Below are 24,667 nucleotides of genomic sequence, written 5' to 3' on the forward strand. Positions count from 1 at the left end.
TTGTTTTCAGAAACCAATGTGTCAGATAGCAAAAATTAGAAAGATACAGAACATTTCCACAGCAAAATTAACAATGTTGACAAAGGGTTTTATACAATTGATTAGAATCCTGTCTTCAACTAATGGTTTATTCATTCTTTTCAGATGTACATGGCACGTTAACCAAAAGTGACTTTGTACCAGGTCACAAGGAAAGTCTGTAAATTTTAATAAATTTCTGTCCTGGAGATCGTGTTCTTTTACTATCACAATGCAAATAAATTAGAAATTAACAACAAAAAGCTTTCCCAGTACCACGTTTGGGTATTTAGAATGTATTTCTATATAATTATATAGGTTAGAGAGGACACCACAGAAATTACATAAATTTTTTAAACAACAACATAAAATATTACATATGAAAGCCAATGGGGTCCAGTTAACTTCGATGTCAATTTATGGTCTTAAATACATTTATTTAAAAGGCAAGATTAAAGGTGAGTTAAGGATACAAGTCAACAAGGTAAAAAAAAGTTATATGACTCTTAAAGTAGAAAAAAGGAGTGGAACAACAGAAATCAGCAAAAGAAAAACCAGAACCAGAAGCAGTAAAACAGCAGACCTCATTCCTTAAAAAACTATTTGAGCAAACATCTACTAATAAGGATCAAGGAGAGAAATAACACAGACAACATCAGAAAGAGAAAAAAAGAAACAATACAGATACAATAAAGATTTCTTTTTTCTTTTCTTTTGTCTTTTTGCCTTTTCTAGGGCTGCTCCCACGGCATATGGAGGTTACCAGGCTAGGGGTCCAGTTGGAGCTGTAGCCGCCGGCCTACACCACAGCCACACCAACGCGGGATCCAAGCCGCATCTGCAACCTACACCACAGCTCACAGCAACTCCGGATCCTTTAACCCACTGAGCAAGGGCAGGGACCGAACCTGCAACCTCATGGTTCCTAGTTGGATTCGTTAACCACTGCACCATTACAGGAACTCCAAGATTTATTTTCTAGGCATGAAAGTATATGACGAATAACTTTATGCCAATAAATTTGAAAAGTGATAAACTTAAAATACCAGTGTTTTTTTTTTTTTTTTTTTTTTTTTTAATTTATGGCTTCACCCATGGCATATGAAAGTTCCAGGGCCAGGGATTGAATCTGAGCCCCATCTGTGGCAAGGCCAGTTCCTTAACCCACAGGGAAGGGCCAGAATCAAACCTGCACCTCCACAGAGACCAGAGCAGATGCAGTCAGATTCTTAACCCACTGTACCACAGCAGCAACTTCCCAATGATTATTCTATCAGAGTCTGTGTGTCAGGAATTTGAAGGTGGGTTAGCTGGGTGATTCTAGCACCGTCTTTCACTTAGTCTTTCACTGCAGTCATGTGAGGGCTTGTCTGGTTCTGGAGGATCTTTTCCAAGATGGCTCATTCATGACTATTGGCAGAACCCTTCGGTTTCTTGCTGACCACTGGCAAGCCGCCTAAGTTCCTCATCATGGGTCTCTGCGTAATGCTGCTTGTGTGTCCCTGTGGCATGACAGCTGGCCTCTTTCAGAGTGAGTGATCCATGAGAAAGCAAGGAGGAAGCTGCCCTGTCTTTTATGACACATCCTTAGAAGCCATTTCTACTATGTTCTATTTGTTAGAAGTTAGTTATTATGTCAGCCACTGCTCAAGGAGAGATTTAAACTCCATTTTGATTGGAGTATAGTTGACTTACAGTGTTGTGTTAGTTTCAGGTGTACAGTGAAGTGAATCAGTCATACATACACATATATCCATTCCTTTGCAGATTCTTTTCCCATATAGGTTATTACATAGTACTGTAAACTTTCTTAAAGGGAGGTATATCAAAGAATTATGGCGATATTTTAAAACTGCTGCACTGTACTATGTAAGTGATGTGGTTAATACATAGAAAATTCACTAGAACCATAGATGTTTTTCTAGAACTAGTATAAGAGTTCAGCAAGGTTGCCAGTGGGAGTCAACACACATATTAATTCCATTCCTAGCTGTCAGTAAGAAGCAAATTTAAACTAGCAAATTTTTCCTAGCAGAAATAGAATCCTAGCAGGGGGAAAAAACAAACTAATAGTAGATATACAAGATCTTCATAGAGAAAATTTTTAAATTTTATTTTAAAATAACAAAATAACAAGGAGTTCCCACTGTGGCACAGCAGGTTAAGGATCCAGCATTGCCGCAGGGTGGTATAGGTTGCAGCTGCAGCTAGGATTCAATCCATGGCCCAGGAATTTCCATTTGCCACAGGGTGAAGCCAAAAAAAAATTTTTTTTTTTATAAAAATAGCAAAGAATACCCAGACATTCTGCACTCAAGGATGGGATGACACAATGTTCCTATTGTGGTTCAGTAGGTTAAGAACCCAACATAGTGTCTGGAGGATGTGGGTTTGATCCCTGACCTTGCTTAGTGGGTTAAGGGTCTGATGTTGCCACAGGCTGTGGCATAGGCTGCAGATGCAGCTCTGATTTGACCCCTAGCCCGGGAACTTCCTATGCCGCAGGAGTGGCCCTTAAAAAAAAAAAAAAAAAAAAAAAAGGATTGGATGACTCAGTGTAGTGAGCAAAAATTTTCATGAACTTTACTGAGATACATGACAAAGTAATCCTTACACTCAAGTGGCAGGGAGTGGCAAATAATTGTTACTTTTGAAGGACAAGTTTGGAAGACTTGCCAGTACACAATGTCAAGAATTATTTTAAAGCCATTACGTGTTCCATCATAAGTGACTAGACAGAGTTCCCAGTGCTACACAGTAGGATCCCATTGCTAAGAGTAATTAAGATGTAACTTTATGTCCAGTGCAGTAGCTACAACGACATAAGGCTTTAAATTTTCATTGTAAGGTACCTAGCATTAATAACTGCAATATTGGTTCTCAGCATTTTGGTGTTCTAGTATTTAGTGCTGTTTTACATCATTTTGGAAGATACATTTTTGTGGAGTTTTGGGATATTTTTAAATGTATGCCTTGGGACGTTGCAAGAGAATTATATGTCCTAATTTCAAACTGAACAAATGCTAACATGCATTTAAAAAAGCTATTCTGCATTCCCAGTTACTCAAGAGGAGAAAGAAAATTGTCAGAGCCAATCTTCTATTATAAAAATAATCCTGTGAGTTCCCTGGTGGCCTAGTGTTATCATTGCTGTGACTTGGGTAATGCTGTGACTGGATTTGATCCCTGGCCTGGGAACTTCCACATGGCACAGGCATGGCCAAAAAGAAAATAAAAATAATCCTAACTAATTCAAAGACTTTCCAGATGAGCAGAATTTAAAATTAACAGTATTGAAATTGATTCTGGAATCCCTGATGAAATTAAGAGATAACAAATTGCAAGTGTTTTCTTTGACACATGCTAAAAGCTTATTAGCAATAAGATTGCAGTTTCAAAATTGACAAACCTCTGGCTAGACTCACTAAGAAGTGGAGAGAAAGAACCCAAATAAACAAAATTAGAAATGAAAAAGGAAAAATCACAATGGATACTGCAGAAATACAAAAAACCATAAGAGAATACTATGAACAATTATATGCCAACAAATTTGACAATCTGGAAGAAATGGACAACTTTCTAGACTCCTATAGCCTGCCAAAACTGAATCAAGAAGAAATAGACCAACTGAACAGACCATTCACTAGAAATGAAATTGAATATGTCATAAAAACACTCCCTACAAATAAAAGCCCAGAACCAGATGGCTTCATAGGCGAATTCTACCAAACATACAAAGAGAATCTGGTACCCATCCTCCTTAAACTTTTTCGAAAGGTTGAAGAAGAAGGAACACTCCCAAAGACATTCTGTGACGCCACGATCACTCTAATTCCAAAACCAGACAAAGATACCACCAAAAAAGAAAATTGTTGGTCAATATCTTTGATGAATATAGACACAAAAATTCTCAGCAAAATTCTAGCCAACCGAATCCAACAACATATCAGAAAGATGGTATACCATGACCAGGTGGGATTCACCCCAGGTTTGCAAGGATCGTTAAACATACGTAAATCAATCAATGTCATACACCACATTAACAAAAGAAAAGTCAAAAACCATATGATCATCTCAATAGACGCAGAAAAAGCATTTGACAAAGTCCAACATCTATTTATGATAAAAACTCTCACCAAAGTGGGTATAGTGGGAACATTCCTGAACATAAAGCCATTTTTGACAAACCCACATCAAATATAATACTCAATAGAGAAAAATTGAAAGCCTTCTCACTGAAATCTGGAACAAGACAGGGATGCCCACTCTCACCACTGCTATTCAACATAGTTTTGGAAGTCCTAGCCACAGCAATTAGACAAACAAAAGAAATAAAAGGCATCCAAGTAGGAAGAGAAGAGATAAAACTGTCACTGTATGCAGTCAGTATGATACCATACATAGAAAACCCTAAGGACTCAACCCAAAAATTACTTGAACTGATTAACAAATTCAGCAAAGTAGCAGGATATAAGATTAACATTCATAAATCAGTCGCATTTCTGTATACTAACAATGAAATATTAGAAAAGGAATGCAAAAATACGATACCTTTTAAAATTGCACCCCCAAAAATCAAATACCTGGGGATATGTCTGACCAAAGAGATAAAGGACTTATATGCTGAGTACTATAAGGCATTAATAAAGGAAATTAAAGAAGATGTAAAGAAATGGAAGGATATTCCATGTTCCTGGATTGGAAAAATGAACATTGTAAAAATGGCCATACTACCCAAAGCAATCTACAGATTCAATGTAATCCCTATCAAATTACCCATGACATTTTTCACAGAACTAGAACAAACAATCCAAAAATTTATATGGAACCATAAAAGACCCAGAATTGCTAAAGCAATCCCGAGAAACAAAAACCAAGCAGGAGGCATAAGTCTTCCAGACCCCAAGCAATATTAGACAGCCACAGTCATCAAGACAGTCTGGTACTGGTACCAAAACAGACATACAGACCATTGGAACAGAATAGAGAACCCAGAAATAAACCCTGACACCTATGGTCAATTAATCTTTGACAAAGGAGGCAAGAGCATAAAATGGGAAAAAGAAAGTCTATTCAGCAAGAATTGCTGGGAAAGCTGGACAGCTGCATGCAAAGCAATGAAACTAGAACACAGCCTCACACCATGCACAAAAATAAACTCAAAATGGCTGAAAGACTTAAATATAAGACAAGACACCATCAAAGTCCTGGAAGAGAACATAGGCAAAACATTCTCTGACATCAGCCTCATGAATATTTTCTCAGGTCGTTCTCCCAAGGCAACAGAAATAAGAGCAAAAATCAACCAATGGGACCTAACCAAGCTGACAAGCTTTTGCACAGCAAAGGAGACCAAAAAGAAAACAAAAGGACAACTTACAGAATGGGAGAAATAGTTTCAAACGGTGCAGCTGACAAGGGCTTAATCTCTACAATATGCAAGCAATTTATACAACTCAACAGCAAAAAAGCAAACCACCCAAAGGAAGAATGGGCAAAAGGTCTGAATAGACCATTTTCCAAGGAAAATATACAGATGGCCAACAAGCACATAAAAAAACACTCAACAGCTCTGATTATTAGAGAAATGCAAATCAAAACTACCATGAGATACCACCTTACACCAGTCAGAATGGCCATCATTAATAACTCCACAAATAACAAATGCTGGAGGGGGTATGGAGAAAAGGGAACCCTCCTACACTGTTGGTGGGAATGTAAGCTGGTACAACCACTATGGAGAACAGTATGGAGGTACCATAGAAATCTATACATAGACCTATCATATAACCCAGCAGTCCCACTCTTGGGCATATATCCGGACAAAACTTTCCTTAAAAAAGACACATGCACCCACATGTTCATTGCAGCACTATTCACAATAGCCAAGACATGGAAACAACCCAAATGTCCATCTACAGATGATTGGATTAGGAAGATGTGGTATATATACGCAATGGAATACTACTCAGCCATAAAAAAGAATGACATAATGCCATTTGCAGCAACATGGATGGAACTAGAGACTCTCATACTGAGTGAAATCAGTCAGAAAGAGAAAGGCAAATACCATATGATATCACTTATATCTGGAATCTAATATATAGCACAAGTGAACGTTTCCACAGAAAAGAAAATCATGTACTCGGAGAATAGACTTGTGGCTGCCCGGGGGGAGAGGGAGGGAGTAGGAGGGATTGGGAGCTTGGGGTTAACGGATGCAAACTGTTGCTCCTGGAATGGATTAGCAATGAGATCCTGCTGTGTGGCATTGAGAACTATGTATGGATACTTACATCGCAGCACAACAATGGGAGGAAATAGTATGTATACATGTATGTGTAACTAGGTCCCCATGCTGTAAAAATAAAAATTTAAAAAAAAAGATGCAGTTTCTGGAAAAATAAAGAATTAAGAGTGGGACCTCAAAAAAGAGATGAAATGATTTGAAGATGAAATAGTCAGGAGATGTAGAATTACATTACCATTATATTGTTTCCAGTTAATATGGAGAGACTTTTCAGCAGCTGGAAAAATGCACACAAAAATAGCTCACAACTCATTTGCAGTACTAGTACTGCACTTGTAAAATTGTGCTATCAAAAAAAAAAAATTCAGATGCATTTTTCATTTTCAATTTTCTTTCTTTTTTTTTTTTTTTCTTTTCTTTTCTTTTTAGGGCTGCACTCATGGCGTATGAGATTCCCAGGCTAAGGTTCACATTGGAGCTAAGCTGCTGGTCTACACCACAGCCACAGCAACGTCAGATCTGAGCCGCATCTTCGACCTACACCACAGCTCATAGCAATGCCGGATCCTTAACCCACTGAGCGAGGCCAGGGATTGAATGTGCAGCCTCATGGTTCCTAGTCGGATTTGTTTCTGATGCGCCACTACAGGAACTCCTCATTTTCAGTTTTCTGAGATTGTTTCCATTTTCTTCACTTTTACGTGTTTTTATTATTACTATGTTTATTTTTTCTTTTTTGGCCACCCTGTGGCACATGGAGTTCCCGGGCCAGATCTGAGCCACAGTTGCCACCTATGCCGCAGCTGAGGCAAACCAGATCCTTTAACCCACTGTGCTGGGCTGGGGATTGAACTTCTGTCCTGGTACTACAGAGATGCCACCAATGCCACTGAACTCCTATTCAGTTTATTTTTAAATAATATTTTATTTTTCTGCTAATTTGTGTTAGAATGACAGTTTGCCTTTTTATATGCTTTTATCAATTTATATTTTTATTTGATCTGAATGTATTTTTATTTGAGATGTATCAAACATTTAATTTTACTTGTTAAAGCATGTATTCTGAATTAAAAAAAATAACCAGTATTAATACTGATGTTTCCATAAAGTATTGAGATACCCATTCTGCCAGTTATTAGTTTTATTGGTGTCCCATTGGGGGCCATACATTTTTTAGTATTTTTAGTTATAGCCTGTATCCAGCTTCAATGAGTGTCTTCATCCCTGTGGTCACCATTTAGGCATTTATGTATACTGATTTCCAGACTCCATTGAAAGTGTGTTTGAATACATATATTATTTACATTTGAACCATGCATTCATTTAACCAAAAAAGTATGGATTGAGCACTTAGTATGTCATAGGCCCTGCTAGACACTGTGGATCATGTCCTCAAGACAAGCAAGCTCCTGCCCTCAAAGAACTTACTTTCAGATGGAAATACAGTAAATGATTAACCAAATGAGCAAATAATAAAATTATAAATTGTGCTAAGAACCAGGAATGAGGTAAACAGGGTGATGTGAAAAGTGGGTGTAAGTTCATTTGAGCTGAGACCTGAGTGCTGAGAATGAGCCGGTCAAGTGAAGATCTATCCAAGGGAAGTACATTCCAATAGAAAAAGTTTCTCTGGGGCCTTTGAGGCGGAAAAGAGCTTCAGGAAACATGAAGGAGACAGGAGGGGCTGGAATATGGAGAGCAAGAAGGCAGGATGGTTTAAAGCTGAAAATGGAGAGAGAGGCCGGAACAAAATCATTCAGGACTTTTGTAGGTCATGGTAAGGATTTTAAAGATCTTACATGTATTGGGATGCCGTTTAAAGCAGAGGAATGACATGAACTGATAGGCGTTTTTGAAAGATTTTGTTTTCTGTGGAGAGAATGAATTGTAGAGTGATGAAGGTGTAAATGGAGAATGGTTAGGAGTTTATTAGAATAGATTACGTAAAAAGTCATGCTTGGATCTTGGGAGCCACTAGAAAATTTGTTTTTGTTTGTTTGGTTTTTTGGTTTTTTGGGGGTTTTTTTGCTTGGAAGTGATATTCATGAAGATTGGGATGAGAAGATGAACATGGCTGGAGTTCCCAGGTGGCTCATCGGGTTAAGGATCATGCATTGTCACTGCAGTGGCTCGGGTCACTGCTATGGTGAGGTGGCCAGGGAACCGCCGTGTGCCATGGGTGTGCCAAAAACAAAAAAGAAGCCTGGGTTATTAGAGTCCCTTCTAGTAACCCCAACAAAACAACTCTCAAATTTCCATCAGTGGTACAGAGTTTTTGTTGAGGTGTAGGGGTGTGTGTGTGTGTGTGTGATCTTGGTGGGAATTAGATGTGATGAGGTAAAGATATCTAAATGGGACTATGTATAGAACTGTCCCATGTACACACATGCCAAGTACTGTTACCATTTCTTTGGATTTCTCTGTTCACCCTGTACTTTCAGAGCACCATAGTCTTAGGAGTTGCTCCCATCAGTGCCCTTTACTTGTTCCTAGGATGTGGAAATCCTTTTACCCTTAATTCAGGCTAAACTTTTTTTTTTTTTTTTTTTTTGCTTTTTAGGGCCACACTCCCAGCATGTGGCGGTTCCCAGGCAAGAGGTCAAATCAGAGATGTAGATGCTAGCCCTATGCCACAGCCACAGCAATGCCATATCTGAGCCACGTCTGCGACCTACACCACAGCTCACAGTAATGCCGGATCCCCAACCCACTGAGCAAGGCCAGGGATCACACCCACATCCTCATGGATCCTAGTCAGATTTGTTTCTGCTGGGCCACAACAGAAACTCCAGATTAAACTTTTTTAAAGTGAACTTTTATTGGGACACTAAGCAAAAAATTTAGCATCTTATATTTGTATATTGCATTATAATTTTCAAAGGATAAAAAAATCAAGACCCTACAATATGCTGCCTATTAGAGATTCACCTTAGGGCAAAGGACACATATCAATTGAAAGATATTTCTTTTTGTTTATTTTTTTCTTTTGTTTTTTCTTTGGCCACCTGGAGGCATATGGAATTCCTGGGCCAGCAATCAGATCCAAGCTGTGGTTATGACTTAAGCTGCAGCTGTGGCAATGCCGGATCCCTAACCCACTGTGCCTGGCTGGGGATCCAGTCTGTGTCCCAGAACTTCTAAGATGCCAACGATCCACTGCATGAACTCCGCCTTTAGTTTGTTTTTGTATCTGTTCTTAACACTTTTCTACAGTTTAAGATGCTAATTTCCTAGATCATTTTCCCAAATCCAAAGCTTATTAATTCTGAGAATGTAATTTGTTTCATTTATCTAAATATAAGACATTTATTCTCCCATCTGCTGTTTGAAGACCATGAAGTAATTATCTTTTCATAGTATTTTAAAGAATAATTTTCTTATCATAATTATCTTTGCTTGACAATGCAGTTCTCTGGAGTACAAGGAGAAAAGTTTAAAGTAGCAGTTGTTCACCGTTTTAAAAAAGAACTCTAACAATTTTATAGTACATCATGACGCTATCTACAGTTCATACAGAAAAAAAAATTTTTTTTAAATGATGGCATTTGCCATATTATTCCCAGTCTCCTTACTATCTGTCACAGGCCAAATGACAAAATGCTAAATCATTTCGAGAGACCAAAAATAAGGACCAGAAGGAAAATGAAGGTTGTATTTGCTAAATCTAGCAAACAATTTTAATTGACAGTGTTAAGGAAAAACACTCTATTGAGATGACATTTCCCAAAAGAGAGCTAATCTACAAGAGCCATGTAGATATTAAAATGTGCAGCCCTTCATCCCTGACCACTCCTTCCCTTGGTGGTCACAGTGACCTGGTGGTCTTGGGCGGTCCATCAGAATAGTTCCATGGGAAACTGATACGGCGGATTTGTCAGCCCCTATTCCCGTTTCTGAAAAGGTCCCTAGAACCTGAGTATACAGATGTAAACTTGAGCCACCTTCCACATCTGCCATTTTACCAGGAGAGGCTGTGTGGGGGCCAGGGCTCTGTCAGAAAGAGGATTGCTGGATTTATTGTCCCAACTTGAAATTACTGTTCCGCTCTTAAGAAGCGACAAAGCTGTGAGGACTGCTGATTCACTTCTGCTTTACAGTACTGGCAACTCCCACTTCTTGCCCTACCACTTAGGTTCCTAAGTGGCAGCGTAAGGAAATCTCCAGCCCAAAAATACAACTTCTCCTTGTAACCCTTTGCTTATTTTTATCCTCACGAGCTGGGAATAAAAAAAAACATTAAAAACCTTGTAGGAAAAAAAAAAATTCTTATTTCGTTCTTGAACCCAGAGCCATTTCTAAGCATATACCTCACTCCTTTCTTTTCTTGGGGTATCAAAAGGTACCTCCCCCAAATAGGCTACCAAATAGGCTACCACAGTCCAAAGGAGAGATAGCAGGAAAAGAATTAAGGTTCTATTTATTTATTTATTTATCTTTTAAGGGCCACACCTGTGGCATATGGAGGTTCCCAGGATAGGGGTCAAAACAGAGCTGTAGCTGCCAGCCTGTGCCACAGCCACAGCAACGCAGGATCCAAGCCAAGTTGGCAACTTACACCACAGCTCATGGCAATGCCAGATCCTTAACCCCCTGAGTGAGGCCAGGGATGGAACCCACTTCTCATGGACACTAGTCGGGTTCATTACTGCTGAGCCATGGTGGGAACTCCTAAGCCTCCCTCTAAAGCCTCAGATACTCCTCAGCTCTTTTACTAAAACTCTGTACTCACTTCCTACCAAAGGTCTCCTCCTTAATTCTTATTTCCAGGGGGGAGAAAGAGGAAATACCTGACACTCCATAAGGTGTCTATACATAAACATGCCATTTCTAAGGATTTGGTTAAGTTAGGCCCTTAGGCCTTTTTTCAGTCATTTTTTCACTGTATATTCTTAGGGTCCTTAGGGTTTGGAATGAATGGGGTAAGATGTGGGTCTAATAGTGATGTGTAGGGAATTCCTGAATTCTAAGGATCTACCTAGGCCACGAGTATAAACATCATAGAGCCTGGACTAGAGTGATTAGCCTGCCTTCACAAGCAATCAGACTACACCTCAGAGACGCTTACTAGATCCTCTCTGGGGTTGTATAGCCTAGGGTTGTATAGTCGAATGTCCACCATCTTATGTCACTGGAATGGGACATTTATATTAAGGATGCAGTAAATGATAGCTTCATCTAGCACATAATTTGGAGCACGAATGGAAACATATTATAGGAGAATTGTGAAAACCCGTTATGTTGAAGATGATGTACCTTATATTTCTACCATAAATCATGAATAAGGCTAGAACCTTAGAGATGATGGTTGTACAGTTAATGGTCTCTCTGGCTCTCAGTAGCCTTTCCTGTAAAACAGGGAGATCGAATTAGATGATTCAGGTTAGATGATCCTGGATGGCCCTTACAGCTGTAAAAATTTCATAGTAATACTTAAATTTCTCGTAAGAACATAGTCTTGTGCCTTCAAACTATTTGAGGTGAAGTCAGGTTAAATTTTGTGGACTATTTAGAAAATAAGGAATAATTTTATAAAAGTTGTAATTCCTGTATTTTTAAACAACACCAAATAAATAAATAAGTAGGAATGTCATTCTTGTAGCACTTCAACAATTCTGTATAAATGAAGGTGGGTTTAATGAGGTTTAGATCTTCTTTTCTTTTTCTTTTAGGGCCCCGATTGCAGCATATGGAAGTTCCCAGGCTAGGTTACGAATCAGAACTACAACTGCTGGCCAACGCCACAGCCACAGCAATGCCAGATCCAAGCTGCATCTGTGACCTACACCACAGCTCACAGCAATGCCAGATCCTTAACTACTGAGCAGGTCCAGAGATCGAACACGAAACCTCATAGATCCTAGTTAGGTTCATTACCAGGCTCCCACAGTGGGAACTCCCAGATTTTTTTTTTTTTTAATGCTATTTTAGTGCCGCACCTGGGGCATATGAAGGTTCTCAGGTTAGGGGTCGAATCGAAGCTGTAGCCTCTGGCCTACACCACAGCCCCAGCAACGCAGAATCCAAGCCGTGTCTGCGACCTACACTACAGCTCATGGCAACACCGGATTCTTAACCCACTAAGCGAGACCAGGGATCGAACCTGCGTCCTCATGGATCCTAGTCAGGTTTGTTAACCACTGAGCCACGAAGGAAACTCCTCGACTTTTTTTTTTTTTTTTTTTAATAGGCCCAGACCTTCCTCCCATCCTTCTTTTTCTTTTCTTTCTTTCCCTCCCTTCTTTCCTTCCATTGAGACGTAATTAACATATAGCATTATATTAGGTAAACTTTTCATTTGTAAGAAGTGTTGAACTTCATCTCAATTCCGAACAGTTTCAGAACGAGTGAGAGTTATAATAGGTATCTGTGAAATGAAGAGGAACTTCAAAGGCCCCCATACTCCTTTTATTTTATACCAGTACTAGATTCTCAATTTGCTCTCGATGCCCAGGTGGGCCACAAGGTGGCACCATTTGGCCATGTAAATAAAACACTGCTATAGATGAAAAAACCCGATTTTTTAAAAAAAGCAAGTAACTTTATTATAAAAGTAGTACATGTGCATGAAAGACTTTAGATCAATCTTTCAATGCTTATTTAAATGTATATTGTATAATTACAAATTGGAAACTTCTAGGAGAAGAAGGAGAAGAAGCCATTTGCTAAGAATTTTAAACATGGTAAGATTATGCAGTAAAAATTTTGGAAAATACTGAAAAACATCAGAATAAAATAAACAGTATTTTCTTTGTGAAAATTAATTTTTAGTTATTTTAGGCCACTATCTTTCTGAAATTTGAATTGTAACTACATTTTAATAATGCAAAAAAGAGTGAGTAATATAAAAATTGAAGCAGATATGTATCAGAAATTCTTGTTTGGTGTGTTTTGATTTCCTGATGGAGAAATAAAAATTTAGGCAAGTGTTTTCTCACTATCCCAACAAGTTAAGAAATACTTGAGAATAATGAATCCAGCAGTGTAGCCATGCTCTGTAAAGTGGAAGAGGTTCTAAGTATTTTCTTTTGTTTTCTCACACTTAAAAGATTTTACTTTGAGATTATTGCAAAGAGTTAATTCAGAATATATGTGCTAGACTGACACTTCCTGTTATGAAACATTTCCAGATATTTATTGTTTTTCCTCGGTTTAAAAAGTTTACTTTTGGAGTTCCCTTGTGGCTCACAGTAAATATTCACATTTTTTTTTGCCTTTGTTTTGGTACATCAAAGGTTTTGGTACCTCAAAGTCTTTGATACCTCAAAAGTTACAATTCAGAGTCCTAGCGCTTAAGATCTATGTGACTCTCAGACCCTTCTAAGACAGTCTTCAAAGAAATAGATAAATAAAGATCTTAAAGCCAGATTAGTTTAAGATAACTGTGGGGTGGGGGGGAAATGAACTCTAGGAGTTCCCATGTGGCTCAGCAGTTAAGAACCTGACACAGTGTCTGTGGGGATGCAGGTTTAATTCCTGACCTGGCTCGTGGGGTTAAGGATCCTCATTGCTCCAAACTGAGGCATAGGTCCCAGATGTGGCTCCAGTTCATTGTTGCTGTGGCTGTGACGTAGGGCTCAGCTGCAGCTCCGGTTCACCCCTTAGCCTGGGAATTTCCATATGCCACAGGAGCAGCCATAAAAAGAAAAAAAAAAAAGATGAACTGTAGAATAGAATCTTGGAAGTTTTATCGTAAAAAGAGCAAACATTGCATCAAGACTGCTGTAACAGTAAAACTATTTGCCAATAAAGAAATGAAACTGATTCCACAACCATATGTCATAGTGAAACCCATCTGTGTCATACCTTTTAAATACATTGCCTAAAAATCCATTGTGACAATCAAATTTTGACCAAAAATATTATTTTAAATTTCTCTCAGACTATCTCTGTTTTGATTGGTTTAAATATCAATTACTTTGAACCTGTGTAATAATTGGAAAAATTACAGGGTGAATTCTTTTTTAACGTGCTAAGGAATTCAATAAGAAAGTTATGGTATAGGCATACGAAGGAATACAACCATTAAAATTGTTATAAAAAACTGGTAACCATGGACGAATATTCACAATATAGTTAAGTAAAAAAGTTTAACATTAATAATCCATAATATGAATTAAGTATATATATTCATCTCAAGAAAAAAGCGCTAAGACCATGCACCAAAATATTAATGGTAGTTATTTCTATTTGGTGGGAATTGGGGTAACTTATTTTTTTTCTTTGTTCGTATTTATTTGCTTAAGAATTTTACGATGAACTGTAGAACTACTCATAAGAAAAAAAAATGTTACTTTAAAACCCTGTTGTAGGAGTTCCCTGGTAGCCTAGTGGTTAAGGACTCAGCATTGTCACTGCTATGGCTTGAGTTACTGCTGTGCCTCAGGTTTGATCCCTAGCCCAGGAACTTTTGCATGCCACAAGGCGCAGCTAAAAATAAAACCACTTGGCTCAGTGGTTAACAAATCCGACTAGCAACCATGAGGTTTCAGGTTCGACCCCTGGCCTCGCTCAGTGGGTTAAGGATCTGGCCTTGCCGTGAGCTGTGGTGTAGGTTGCAGCTCAGATCTGGTGTTGCTGTGGCTGTGGTGTAGGCCAGCGGCTACAACTCCAATTAGACCCCTAGCCTGGGAACTTCCATATGCCGCCAGAGCATTTATTAAAATGTTTTTAATAAGTAAAATCCTATTGCATTGAGTGTACATTCAGCCAAGAATTACTGGACTCTCTCATGTCTAGATTCAAGAAACAGGGTACCAGGCACTGTGTAATTTGCCAGGGTATAAGATCAGACACATTTTTTGTCTTCTAGAATGTTTTGGGAAGGGGTTTAAATTGCTGTCAAAATTTTTGCTTGCCTAGCTAAATTTCTTTTAGATAGTTTTTTTTTTTTTTTTCCCTTTCCTGATATCTCTGGATTAGCAAGCAGTTAGGATTTAATGAATTCATTGAAAGTTCTTATTTTATGATTCTTGGAGGTTATTTTTATATCTTTTTTAAAAAAATGTATCTTTTAAAAGGGTAAGAGTAACCAAGTAGGGTATGGTAAATCCTGATTTTTGGGGTGCCATTTACTCTATGTCATTCTCAGTTTTAGTACTTTCCTTTGATATTAAAAAATGCAAGTAATACAGAGTTCCTGTTGTGGCTCAGTGGGTTATGAATCCAACTAGTATCCATGAGGTTGCAGCTTCGATCCCTGGCCTCACTCAGTGGGTTAAGGATCCAGCATTGCCGTGAGCCGTGGTATAGGCCAGCAGTTGCAGCTCCAAATCAACCCCTAGCCTGGGAACTTCCATGTACCACAATTGCAGCCCAAAAAAGCAAAAAGGAAAAAAAAGAAAAGAAAATGCAGGTAATAAGGGTATCTCTTCAGATATGCCATTTTTTTTTTCTTCAGATTTTGTTGCAGTGTCTGGTGCTTTGATCTCTGATCAAGGTTACTATGTAGGCATAAGACTGTCGTCCATTTGAACCAAGAATGTGCTACTTAGTCTTGTCTTTCCCCAGTGACCTTTCAAGTTGAAAAATAAAAAAAAATTATGTGTGGTTGGTGATATTGGATATAGAAGACCAGTTTAAAGCTGTGCTATATGATAAAGTAGAGTGTGTTTTCTCTATCAGTTCTTAACCATCGAGAATACTGTCTCAAGGTTGTGTAAATTGACCTAATTTAACATAGAAGAAAAATATAAACTATAGCAAAAAAGAGTATCAACTAGAACTTTCTTATTAGGTGGATGATTCAAAAGCTTTCACTGGAACCTCATTATCAATCTCTTATGTGGGTTGAGACGAGGCCTGTTTGGAGCCCTTGTTACTGAGATCTGTGTAACTGCCCTGTCCCAAAGAATGAGTGACTCCATCCTCATGCTGTTTCCTGGGCAATACCACATAGCATGGAGTTATCGAATTTTAAATGCTAAGCTGGAGTTCCCGTTGTGGCGTAGTGGTTAACGAATCCGACTAGGAACCATAAGGTTGCCGGTTCGGTCCCTGCCCTTGCTCAGTGGGTTAACGATCCGGTGTCGCCGTGAACTGTGGTGTAGGTTGCAGACGCGGCTTGGATCCTGAGTTGCTGTGGCTCTGGCGTAGGCCAGTGGCTACAGCTCCAATTCCACCCCTAGCCTGGGAACCTCCATATGCCACGGGAGCGGCCCAAGAAATAGCTAAAAAAATAAAATAAATGCCAAGCTAGGCAGGCCCCCGAGGACCTAACCCCCAAAGTCCTGCTTTAACAATCCCAGGGGGTGAGCCTCTGAACTAGTCATTGGACACTGTCCCTAATGGATATTGTCCCTTAGGAACCAGAATCAGGCTATGGTGAATAACCAGAGAACTTTTTGAGGCTTGACTGTTCTGGTGGTTTCTTGTCTGCCAGGAGCCAGTTCTCTTTTTCCTTCCTGGAAGTCCAACTAGAGGTCACCTAGTTCACCTAGTTGTTAGAAACAATTTTTTTTATTTTTTTATTTTTATTTTATTTTTTTTTTTTGCTTTTTAGGGCCACACATGCAGCATATGGAAGTTCCCAGACTAGGGGTCCAGTCAGAGCTACAGCTGCCAGCCTACACCACAGCCACAGCAAAGTCATATCTGAGTCGCATCTTCAACCTACACCACAGCTCACGGAAACGCCCAGATCCCTAACCCACTGAGCGAGGCCAGGGATCAAACCTGCAACCTCATGGTTCTTAGATTCGTTTCCACTGTGCCACAACAGGAACTCCTAGAAACTCTTGTTTACCAGGGCATAAATGTCCTATGCGAACTAGAGTACAGGCAAGGGCTCGTCTCAGAGCTGTGCCCAGCCTTGGGAGGGTAGTAACTGTATTTTGGAGGAGCTTAAGCCATACAGCTAGTTAAGTAGCTGAAATGGGGTTCAAACCCAAGCATTATAGCTCCAGATTAGGAGCCAAGCTCTTTTACCATCTGACTGTAGAAAAACTGTCTGTAGAGTGCTGTACACACCTAAAAGTAGCCCCTCTCAAGAGAGTCAGACTGTATCATGTCCCTCTCCCTCCTGCTTTCCCCAGCTTTCAGGTCTGCTCAGTATGCTCAGGTCTGCTCACAGGGTGACAGACCCAACCTTCTATGAATTTGGAAAGATATCACACATTAGTGCCTCTAACTCTACTTGTGGAATGGTTCTTATGACACATTCCCTTTGGTAAATACCAGGGCTTCCACCTGAGCCCCTCCAGTGCTGGGTCCCACAGACCCTTCCATAAAGAACCTCTCACTCTCCTAGCACCAAAAAAATGACCTCAGAGAGGTTAAGTTAAGAAGACCTTAGTTTCTTTCTTTTTGTTCTTTCTTTTTCTTTTTCTTTCTTTTTTTTTTTTTTTTTTTGAAACGAGGAAGATAAGCACCTTCAGACTCAAGAGTCTTTTCATCAGAATCTTTACATCTCCATATGACCCAGAATTTGCACTCCTGGCCATTTATCCCAGAAAAATGAAGACTTGCACTGATGTAAAAATATGTACCTGAGTATTTTAGAAGCTGGAATACATCCAAAACCTGGAGAGATAACCAGATATCCTTCAGTAGGTGGACAGTTAAACTCTGGTACAGCAATGCCAGGGAATACTAGTCAGCATTATAAATGTTCAGAGAATTATATTGAATGGGAAAAAAAAAAATCCCCCAAAGTTACATACTATATGGCTCTGTTTATATAATATTCTTTTTTAACATTTTATTGAAGGGGAGTTCCCATGATGGCTCAGTGGAAATGAATCTGACTAGTATCCATGAGGATGCAGGTTCAGTCCCTGGCTTTGCTCTGTGGGTTGGTTAAGGATCTGGTGTTGCCATGAGCTGTGGTGTAGGTCACAGACACGGCTCAGATCCCGCATTGCTGTGGCTGTGGTGTAGGCTGGGGGCTACAGCTCGGATTCAACCCCAAGCCTGGGAATCTCCATATGCCATCGGTGCGGCCCTAAAAAGACAAAATAATTTTTTTTTTATTGAAGTATAGTTGATTTGCAATGTTGTAATGATTTCTGCTGTACAGCGAAGCGACTCAGTTATACATATACACATATTCATTTCCATGCAGATGATCACAGAATATTTGTCTTTTTTTTTTTGCTATTTCTTTGGGCCGCTCCCGCGGCATATGGAGGTTCCCAGGCTAGGGGTCGAATCGGAGCTGTAGCCACTGGCCTACGCCAGAGCCACAGCAACTCAGGATCCGAGCCGCGTCTGCAACCTACACCACAGCTCACGGCGACACCGGATCGTTAACCCACTGAGCAAGGGCAGGGACCGAACCCGCAACCTCATGGTTCCTAGTCGGATTCATTAACCACTGAGCCACGACAGGAACTCCGATCACAGAATATTGAGTAGAATCCCCTGTGCTATAACAGCAGGTCTCTTTGACCATCCATTCCGCATACCATTCCATTTACTCTTTATATAACATTCTTGAAATGACCCAGTTACAGAAATGGGAGATGGTAGTGGTTGCCAGGGGTAAGGAGGGGTGGGGGCAGAAGAGGTGTAGGTGTGGCCGTAGGAGGGATCCTGGTAGGGGTGGAGATGTCCTGTATCTTGACTGTAACAGTGGCAGTATCCTGGTTGTGATATTGTTTTACTCTCTGTTACCATCAGGGGAAATTGGGTAAAAGGTACACAGGATCTCTCTGTATTATTTCTTACAGCTGAATTCGAATGTACAATTATCTCAAAAGAAAGTTTACTTTAAAAAACCTTAGAATTCCTGTTGTGGCTCAGCAGTAACGAAGCCGACTAGTATCCATGAGGATGTGGGTTCGATCCCTGGCCTTGCTCAGTGGGTTAAGGATCCAGCATTGCTGTGAGCTGTGGTGTAGGTCACAGATGCAGCTCAGATCTGGTATTGCTGTAGGCCAGCAGCTGCAGCTCCGATTCGACTCCTAGCCTGAGAACTTCCATGTGCTGCAGGTGCGGCCCTAAAAAGCAAAAAAAGAAAAGAAACCTTTAGTCCTCTCCACCCTGTGGACAATAGTTAATACATGTCCTGATTTTTACTCATTTCTATAACTTGGGGAAGCTATTAATAAATTTCTAGTAATTGGATTTAGGGTCTTGGACATTTTCTTGGCAGGTTTGTAATAATTAGGTCCAACGAATTTATGTAATGTTGAGTTTGAAATCACATAATTTTAATTGGATCAAGTTTATTTTCTTATGGCACCTTGTCATATCAAAAAAAACTTGCAAGGAGTAGTTATTCTAATGGATTTAATTGAAACATTAGAATTACTTGGGGAGCATAACCATATAATTTGTAATTTTATCTCCACAAACAAAAAGCAACACTTGTCCTTCTCATAACATAAACCCTACTGTTTCCAGAATAACCCTGTACCATTTTATTTATTTATTTATTTATTTTGTCTTTTTGCCTTTTCTAAGGTCACTCTTGCGGCACATGGAGGTTCCCAGGCTAGGGGTCCAATCGGAGCTGTAGCCACCAGGATCTGAGCCACGTTTGCGACCTACACCATAGCTCACAGCAATGCTGGATCCTTAACCCACTGAGCAAGGCCAGGGATCAAACCTGCATCCTCATGGTTCCTAGTCAGGCTCGTGAACCACTGAGCCACGCCGGGAACTCCAATTTATTTATTTATTATTATTACTTTTTCTTTTGTTTTTCTAAGACTGCACCCATGTCATATGGAGGGTCCCAGGCTAGGGGTCTAATCGGAGCTGCAACTGCGGGCCTACACCACAGCCACAGCAACGCCAGATCAGAGCCGCATCTGCCACCTACACCACAGCTCATGGCAATGCCAGATTCTTAACCCACTGAGTGAGGCCAGGGATTGAACCTGCGTTCTCTTGGATACTAATCAGGTTTGTTAACCACTGAGCCACTACGGGAACTACCATCTTAACATTGAAAAAGCCAGATGATATTCAAGAGAGGCTTTAGTCATGAAGACTCAGCTCCAGTGGGCAGGACAAGAAAGGAAAATAGTAGGCCTTGGGTGAACCCGGATTATTTGTTCAAGGAAATGAATTAAGTTGCTCAGTGATATGAGATTGGCTATGTTGGGTATTACAGAATCACAGTGAACTGGGGACCAGTGGAGGAGGGTGGCTATTCTGCATATTGTCCTGTCATCGTGGTGTCTGTTGAGGTGTTGGGGGACTGGTCCTCACACGCGGTTTGTCAGCCCTGGTCTCCACTTGCAGCCTCGCACTGAGAGCCCTAATGATATACCCTGACTTACGTATAGTCAATGGAGCGTCCTAAAATCCCATGAATTATTTCCCTATATAGTATTATTTAAAGGGACCTGATAACAATGTGAATGACCAGTAAATGTCATCCATTTCAGCAGGAACTATAAATTTGGGATTTATACTTTATATTCTCAAATTTAGCATGGTATCTGACACATTTGGGTTACACAGTAAGTATTTGTCTAACCAATTACTGTTGGTTTTTTGTGGTCTATACTGGCTGGCTGTGACCCCATCCCTCCCGCATCTCCTCAAGAGAAGAGTGCAGTGGGACAGACAGGGGACTCCAAATGTCTCTCATTGCCCAGAGGGGAAGCCCGAGGGGGTCCCAGCAAAAGCCGCAGTGCAGGAGGGGCAGGTCAGGCACGTGGAAAAGACTGCAGGTAGATCTGAGCCGGTTTTTCCCTCACACTGAAAAGAAAAAGTGGAGGGACAGTCTCAGGAGGAGATTTAAGTACCAGCATGCAAGACAGATAAATATTTTTTTCTTATATGTACCTGTTTAGTTTAAACACACACACTGGTTGTTTTTACTTGTATCCCTCACTGCACATAGCATTTTTCCTCTGAAATTGCTTTAGTGAGCTAACCTGAGCCACCATTTATAATGTGAAAAATATGCATTCCAAATCCTAGTAACTTAGAGTGAATTTTCAGAGTCCCGTTTCTCCTCTACTGATGACAAGATCTGACTCTGACCTTTCGGACAGGGCTTTCTTATTTGTGGGCAACAGAGCTGCTCCTTAGTAAGCCCCTCTGTTCTTCCTTTCACCACGTCATTACTCGTTGGTGACTTTATAGCCTCCTAATTTGTTGCCTTACCCATAGATTTTCCTGGAAAGTTTCTATAGGTTCCTCTCGTTTGTCTCTGTTTAGTAGAACAGCAAGTCCTTTTTCATGCCGCATCTTTGATATAACTATTTTTTATTTACTACAGATCCTGGCTGGTGCATTTCCACATATTCCGTTGAAACCTCTTAAGAATTCAGAGAAACTTCCGCGTGACCACTGAAAGAAAAATTTAATCTTAAGGCTTACGTGAGTATTTTTCCTGTGGACTTCCTCACAATATGTGAAGGCTTCAATAAACTGTGGCCTTGCTTATGGGCAGATTCAGTTCTGTGATCAAGATGAAAGATGGTATCTATCATTGAGCTTATTAAATTTGGAGGTGAGTAGTTTATCAAGGACACCAAGAAACTCACAAAATACACTGTGCTTATTCTGACTTTAAAAATAGATGAGAAAGGCTCGTCCTTTTACGGAGCCAACATTCAAAAGAATCTCAGTCTGCAAACCACAAGAATTCTTACTGTGTTTGAACCAAAAAAAACCAAGTAGATTGTTTTTCATTTTCTGTTCTTAGAGAATTTAACCAAAGCACATTACCTCTTGAAAAGCTCTTGGTATGTGGTATTTTAATTTTTAAAAAATTTGTGATACGTTTGTCTTTTTTATGATCCAATCCAATGGATACTCTAGGGAAAAATAGGGAGATTGCCTTTGAAAGAGAATTCTTGACTATTTTTTCTGAGATGTCCTCCCATTTCAGCTAATTTCTTTAAAAAAATGCTATTACATAGTGGCATAATCTGATATCTTATTTTTTATCTCTATAATTTTTAATCACAAGCACATTTCCCCCTTCTTTTTTTTTTTTTTTTTTCTTTTTTTTTTTTTGCTATTTCTTGGGCTGCTCCCACGGCATATGGAGGTTCTCAGGCTAGGGGTCGAATTGGAGCCGTAGCCACCAGCCTACGCCAGAGCCACAGCAATGCGGGATCCGAGCCGCATCTGCAGCCTACACCACAGCTCACGGCAACGCCGGATTGTTAACCCACTGAGCAAGGGCAGGGATCGAACCCGCAACCTCATGGTTCCTAGTCGAATTCGTTAACCACTGCACCACGACGGGAACTCCCATTTTCCCCTTCTTTAGGATTATTCTTAGCAGCTTCTTCTCACCCTTTGCCTCCAACAGGTGGTTAAGTTGGGTTAATTCTATCTAGTATATCTTTCTGCAGTATGTATGCTCTCTTCTCTCTGCCACTGCCTTAGATAAGGCTGTCATCATTTCTTGCCTGGATTTCTATGGTGACTTTACTGATTGATCTCCCTCTCTCCAAACTTGACCCCCTCCAATCAAACCTCTTAGATTGCCAACCAAGTAATCTTTCTGAAAAACTAATGCACTAAGACCATGCCATTTCCTTGACTTGAAATCCTTCAGTGACTCCTTACTAAAATTCAGACATAATAAATCTTACCATGGACTTGTTAGGAAGATTAAATAAAGTTCATTAAGACCCCTTAGTGCAATGCCTGGCTCAGAACAGGCCCTCGGTCTGTGTTAATGTTTCCTCTTTGCATAGAGGACCCGAGGCAGCAGCAGAGCTTCATGTAAGGTGGCCCAGGACTAGAGGGACAGTGACTCTGCTGGAAACCAGGCTGAAAGGAGTAGGGGCCATGGATCTCACCAAACTCCTCAGCCAGGCTTTCCTGAACCCCTGTGAAGTGAGGCATGGTAGATTGCTCCAGTGCCCAGCACCATTCATGTTCCAGAAAGAAAGGCTTAGCCTGTTTAGTTATAAGCTAGGCTCATCTGTAACTAAACTTTTTAACCTTAAAGTCAGGCAGCCGTCTTTACAAACACATTGGACTCTGCCTTTGTGTTTTCTTATTTGGGTTTGTTTTCTTTTTAACTTCTTAGTAAAGTTTCTTTCGTCAGGCTTTAACTCTTTCTTAAACGAACCAAAGAAGGGGCAGTTGGGGATGGAAAAACACACACACACACACACACACACACACACACACACAGAGACCAAGTGACTGCTGGGGGCAGAGAAGTGTCAATAAAAGAGCTGTGGACAGACCAGCTGGTGGAGTGAGGCAGTTCCAGGGGTGCAGTGTTAGCGTGGACACAGCCGGGATTGCTGCTTTTGTCCTGCCTCTGTTGTTTTCCCACGGAGACCTGTTTTTCCTCATCTCTCCACCTTCAGACAGTGAGAATTTGGGAAAATCAGGTATTTAGGTAACCACAGAACAGAGTAGAATAGGATCAATACCGAAAAAAGATGGATATCCTTAACTTTCATGGCATTTCCAGTTTTAACTTTAGTTTGGTTCTTTCGTTAGCTTTTCTCCTTTGATTAAAATTTGAGGTTTGTGCTCTAAACAGGTCCTTATCGAGTGTGAATTAAGTTATGGGTTTTTCTCATGCCGATTCAGTTAACTTTTGAGCAGATAATTCCGTTTACTGTGTAGAATATCTCAAATACAATAAGAAGCAAATATGTGAGAGAGAATTGCTTTGTTTTAAATAAGAACCTCTCCCAGCAGTAGTGTGTTTGTGTGTGTGTGTGTGTGTGTGTGTGTGTGTGTAGCTAATTCTTTGAAGTTGAAGGAACAGTGTTGTCTCTCTTCTGACAATGATTTAATGAACTTAAGTTTAAGTACTTATATCTTGCTTAACTTCTAAAAATATCTCTTAATCTTTTTATCTGATGAAATGTGAAATAGGCCTTTATGGTAATTTAATTGCCATTTTGATCCAGCAGATCTGAAAAAAGTGAGACATTTTAATGGAAAATAAAATATAATAATTGATAACTCTTTTTATTTCTGTTTGGTGAGGTAATTTTTTAGGGACGAGAGGCTGAGAAGGATAAGAAAGAGTGCTTTTCTAAATGACTTCACTGTCTTGATTTAGTTTGGTTTCACTGAACCTCCCTCACCTCGTATTTCATTACAGGCACATTCCATCCACCACATCCGAACAATGTCCTACGTTTTTGTAAATGATTCTTCTCAGACTAACGTGCCCCTGCTACAAGCCTGTATCGATGGAGACTTTAACTACTCTAAACGGCTTTTGGAAAGTGGCTTTGACCCAAATATTCGAGACAGCAGGGGCAGAACAGGCCTTCACCTCGCGGCAGCCCGAGGGAATGTAGACATCTGCCAGTTGTTACATAAATTTGGTGCTGATCTCCTGGCCACCGATTATCAGGGAAACACAGCTCTTCATCTCTGCGGCCATGTGGATACTATTCAATTCTTGGTTTCCAATGGACTCAAAATTGATATTTGGTAAGTTCTCTGTGGTTTTTGATGTCTCATCCTTTCTTCCCATGAGTCTCTCAACCAGTGGTCTAATCTTAG

The 24,667-nt window shown here is 40.0% G+C and overlaps 2 protein-coding genes across 5 annotated transcripts in view; both read left to right on the forward strand.

Moving 5' to 3' along the window:
• The window catches only part of RNF19A (ring finger protein 19A, RBR E3 ubiquitin protein ligase), a 1,069,816-nt gene that overhangs the window by 755,410 nt on the left and 289,739 nt on the right, over positions 1-24,667 (forward strand). The gene's annotated exons all lie outside the window — the stretch shown is intronic.
• The window catches only part of ANKRD46 (ankyrin repeat domain 46), a 44,945-nt gene that overhangs the window by 10,972 nt on the left and 9,306 nt on the right, over positions 1-24,667 (forward strand). For 2 of the 4 annotated variants that reach the window (NM_001243356.1, XM_005662942.4), the window contains exons 2-3: positions 21,444-21,544; positions 24,258-24,595. In NM_001243356.1, coding sequence (NP_001230285.1) covers positions 24,285-24,595 — 311 coding nt within the window. In that variant the 5' untranslated portion in view covers positions 21,444-21,544; positions 24,258-24,284. Of the gene's footprint in view, positions 1-21,443; positions 21,678-24,257; positions 24,596-24,667 lie in introns of all 4 variants that reach the window. The other 2 variants (XM_013996571.3, XM_085020350.1) reach the window with 1 other exon arrangement.

Source organism: Sus scrofa, chromosome 4 (assembly GCF_054392235.1).
Source record: "Sus scrofa isolate SSC_HxYL_T2T_F1_AM1 chromosome 4, Sscrofa_HxYL_maternal_Yorkshire_Landrace_v2.0, whole genome shotgun sequence".
NCBI lineage: Eukaryota > Metazoa > Chordata > Mammalia > Artiodactyla > Suidae > Sus > Sus scrofa.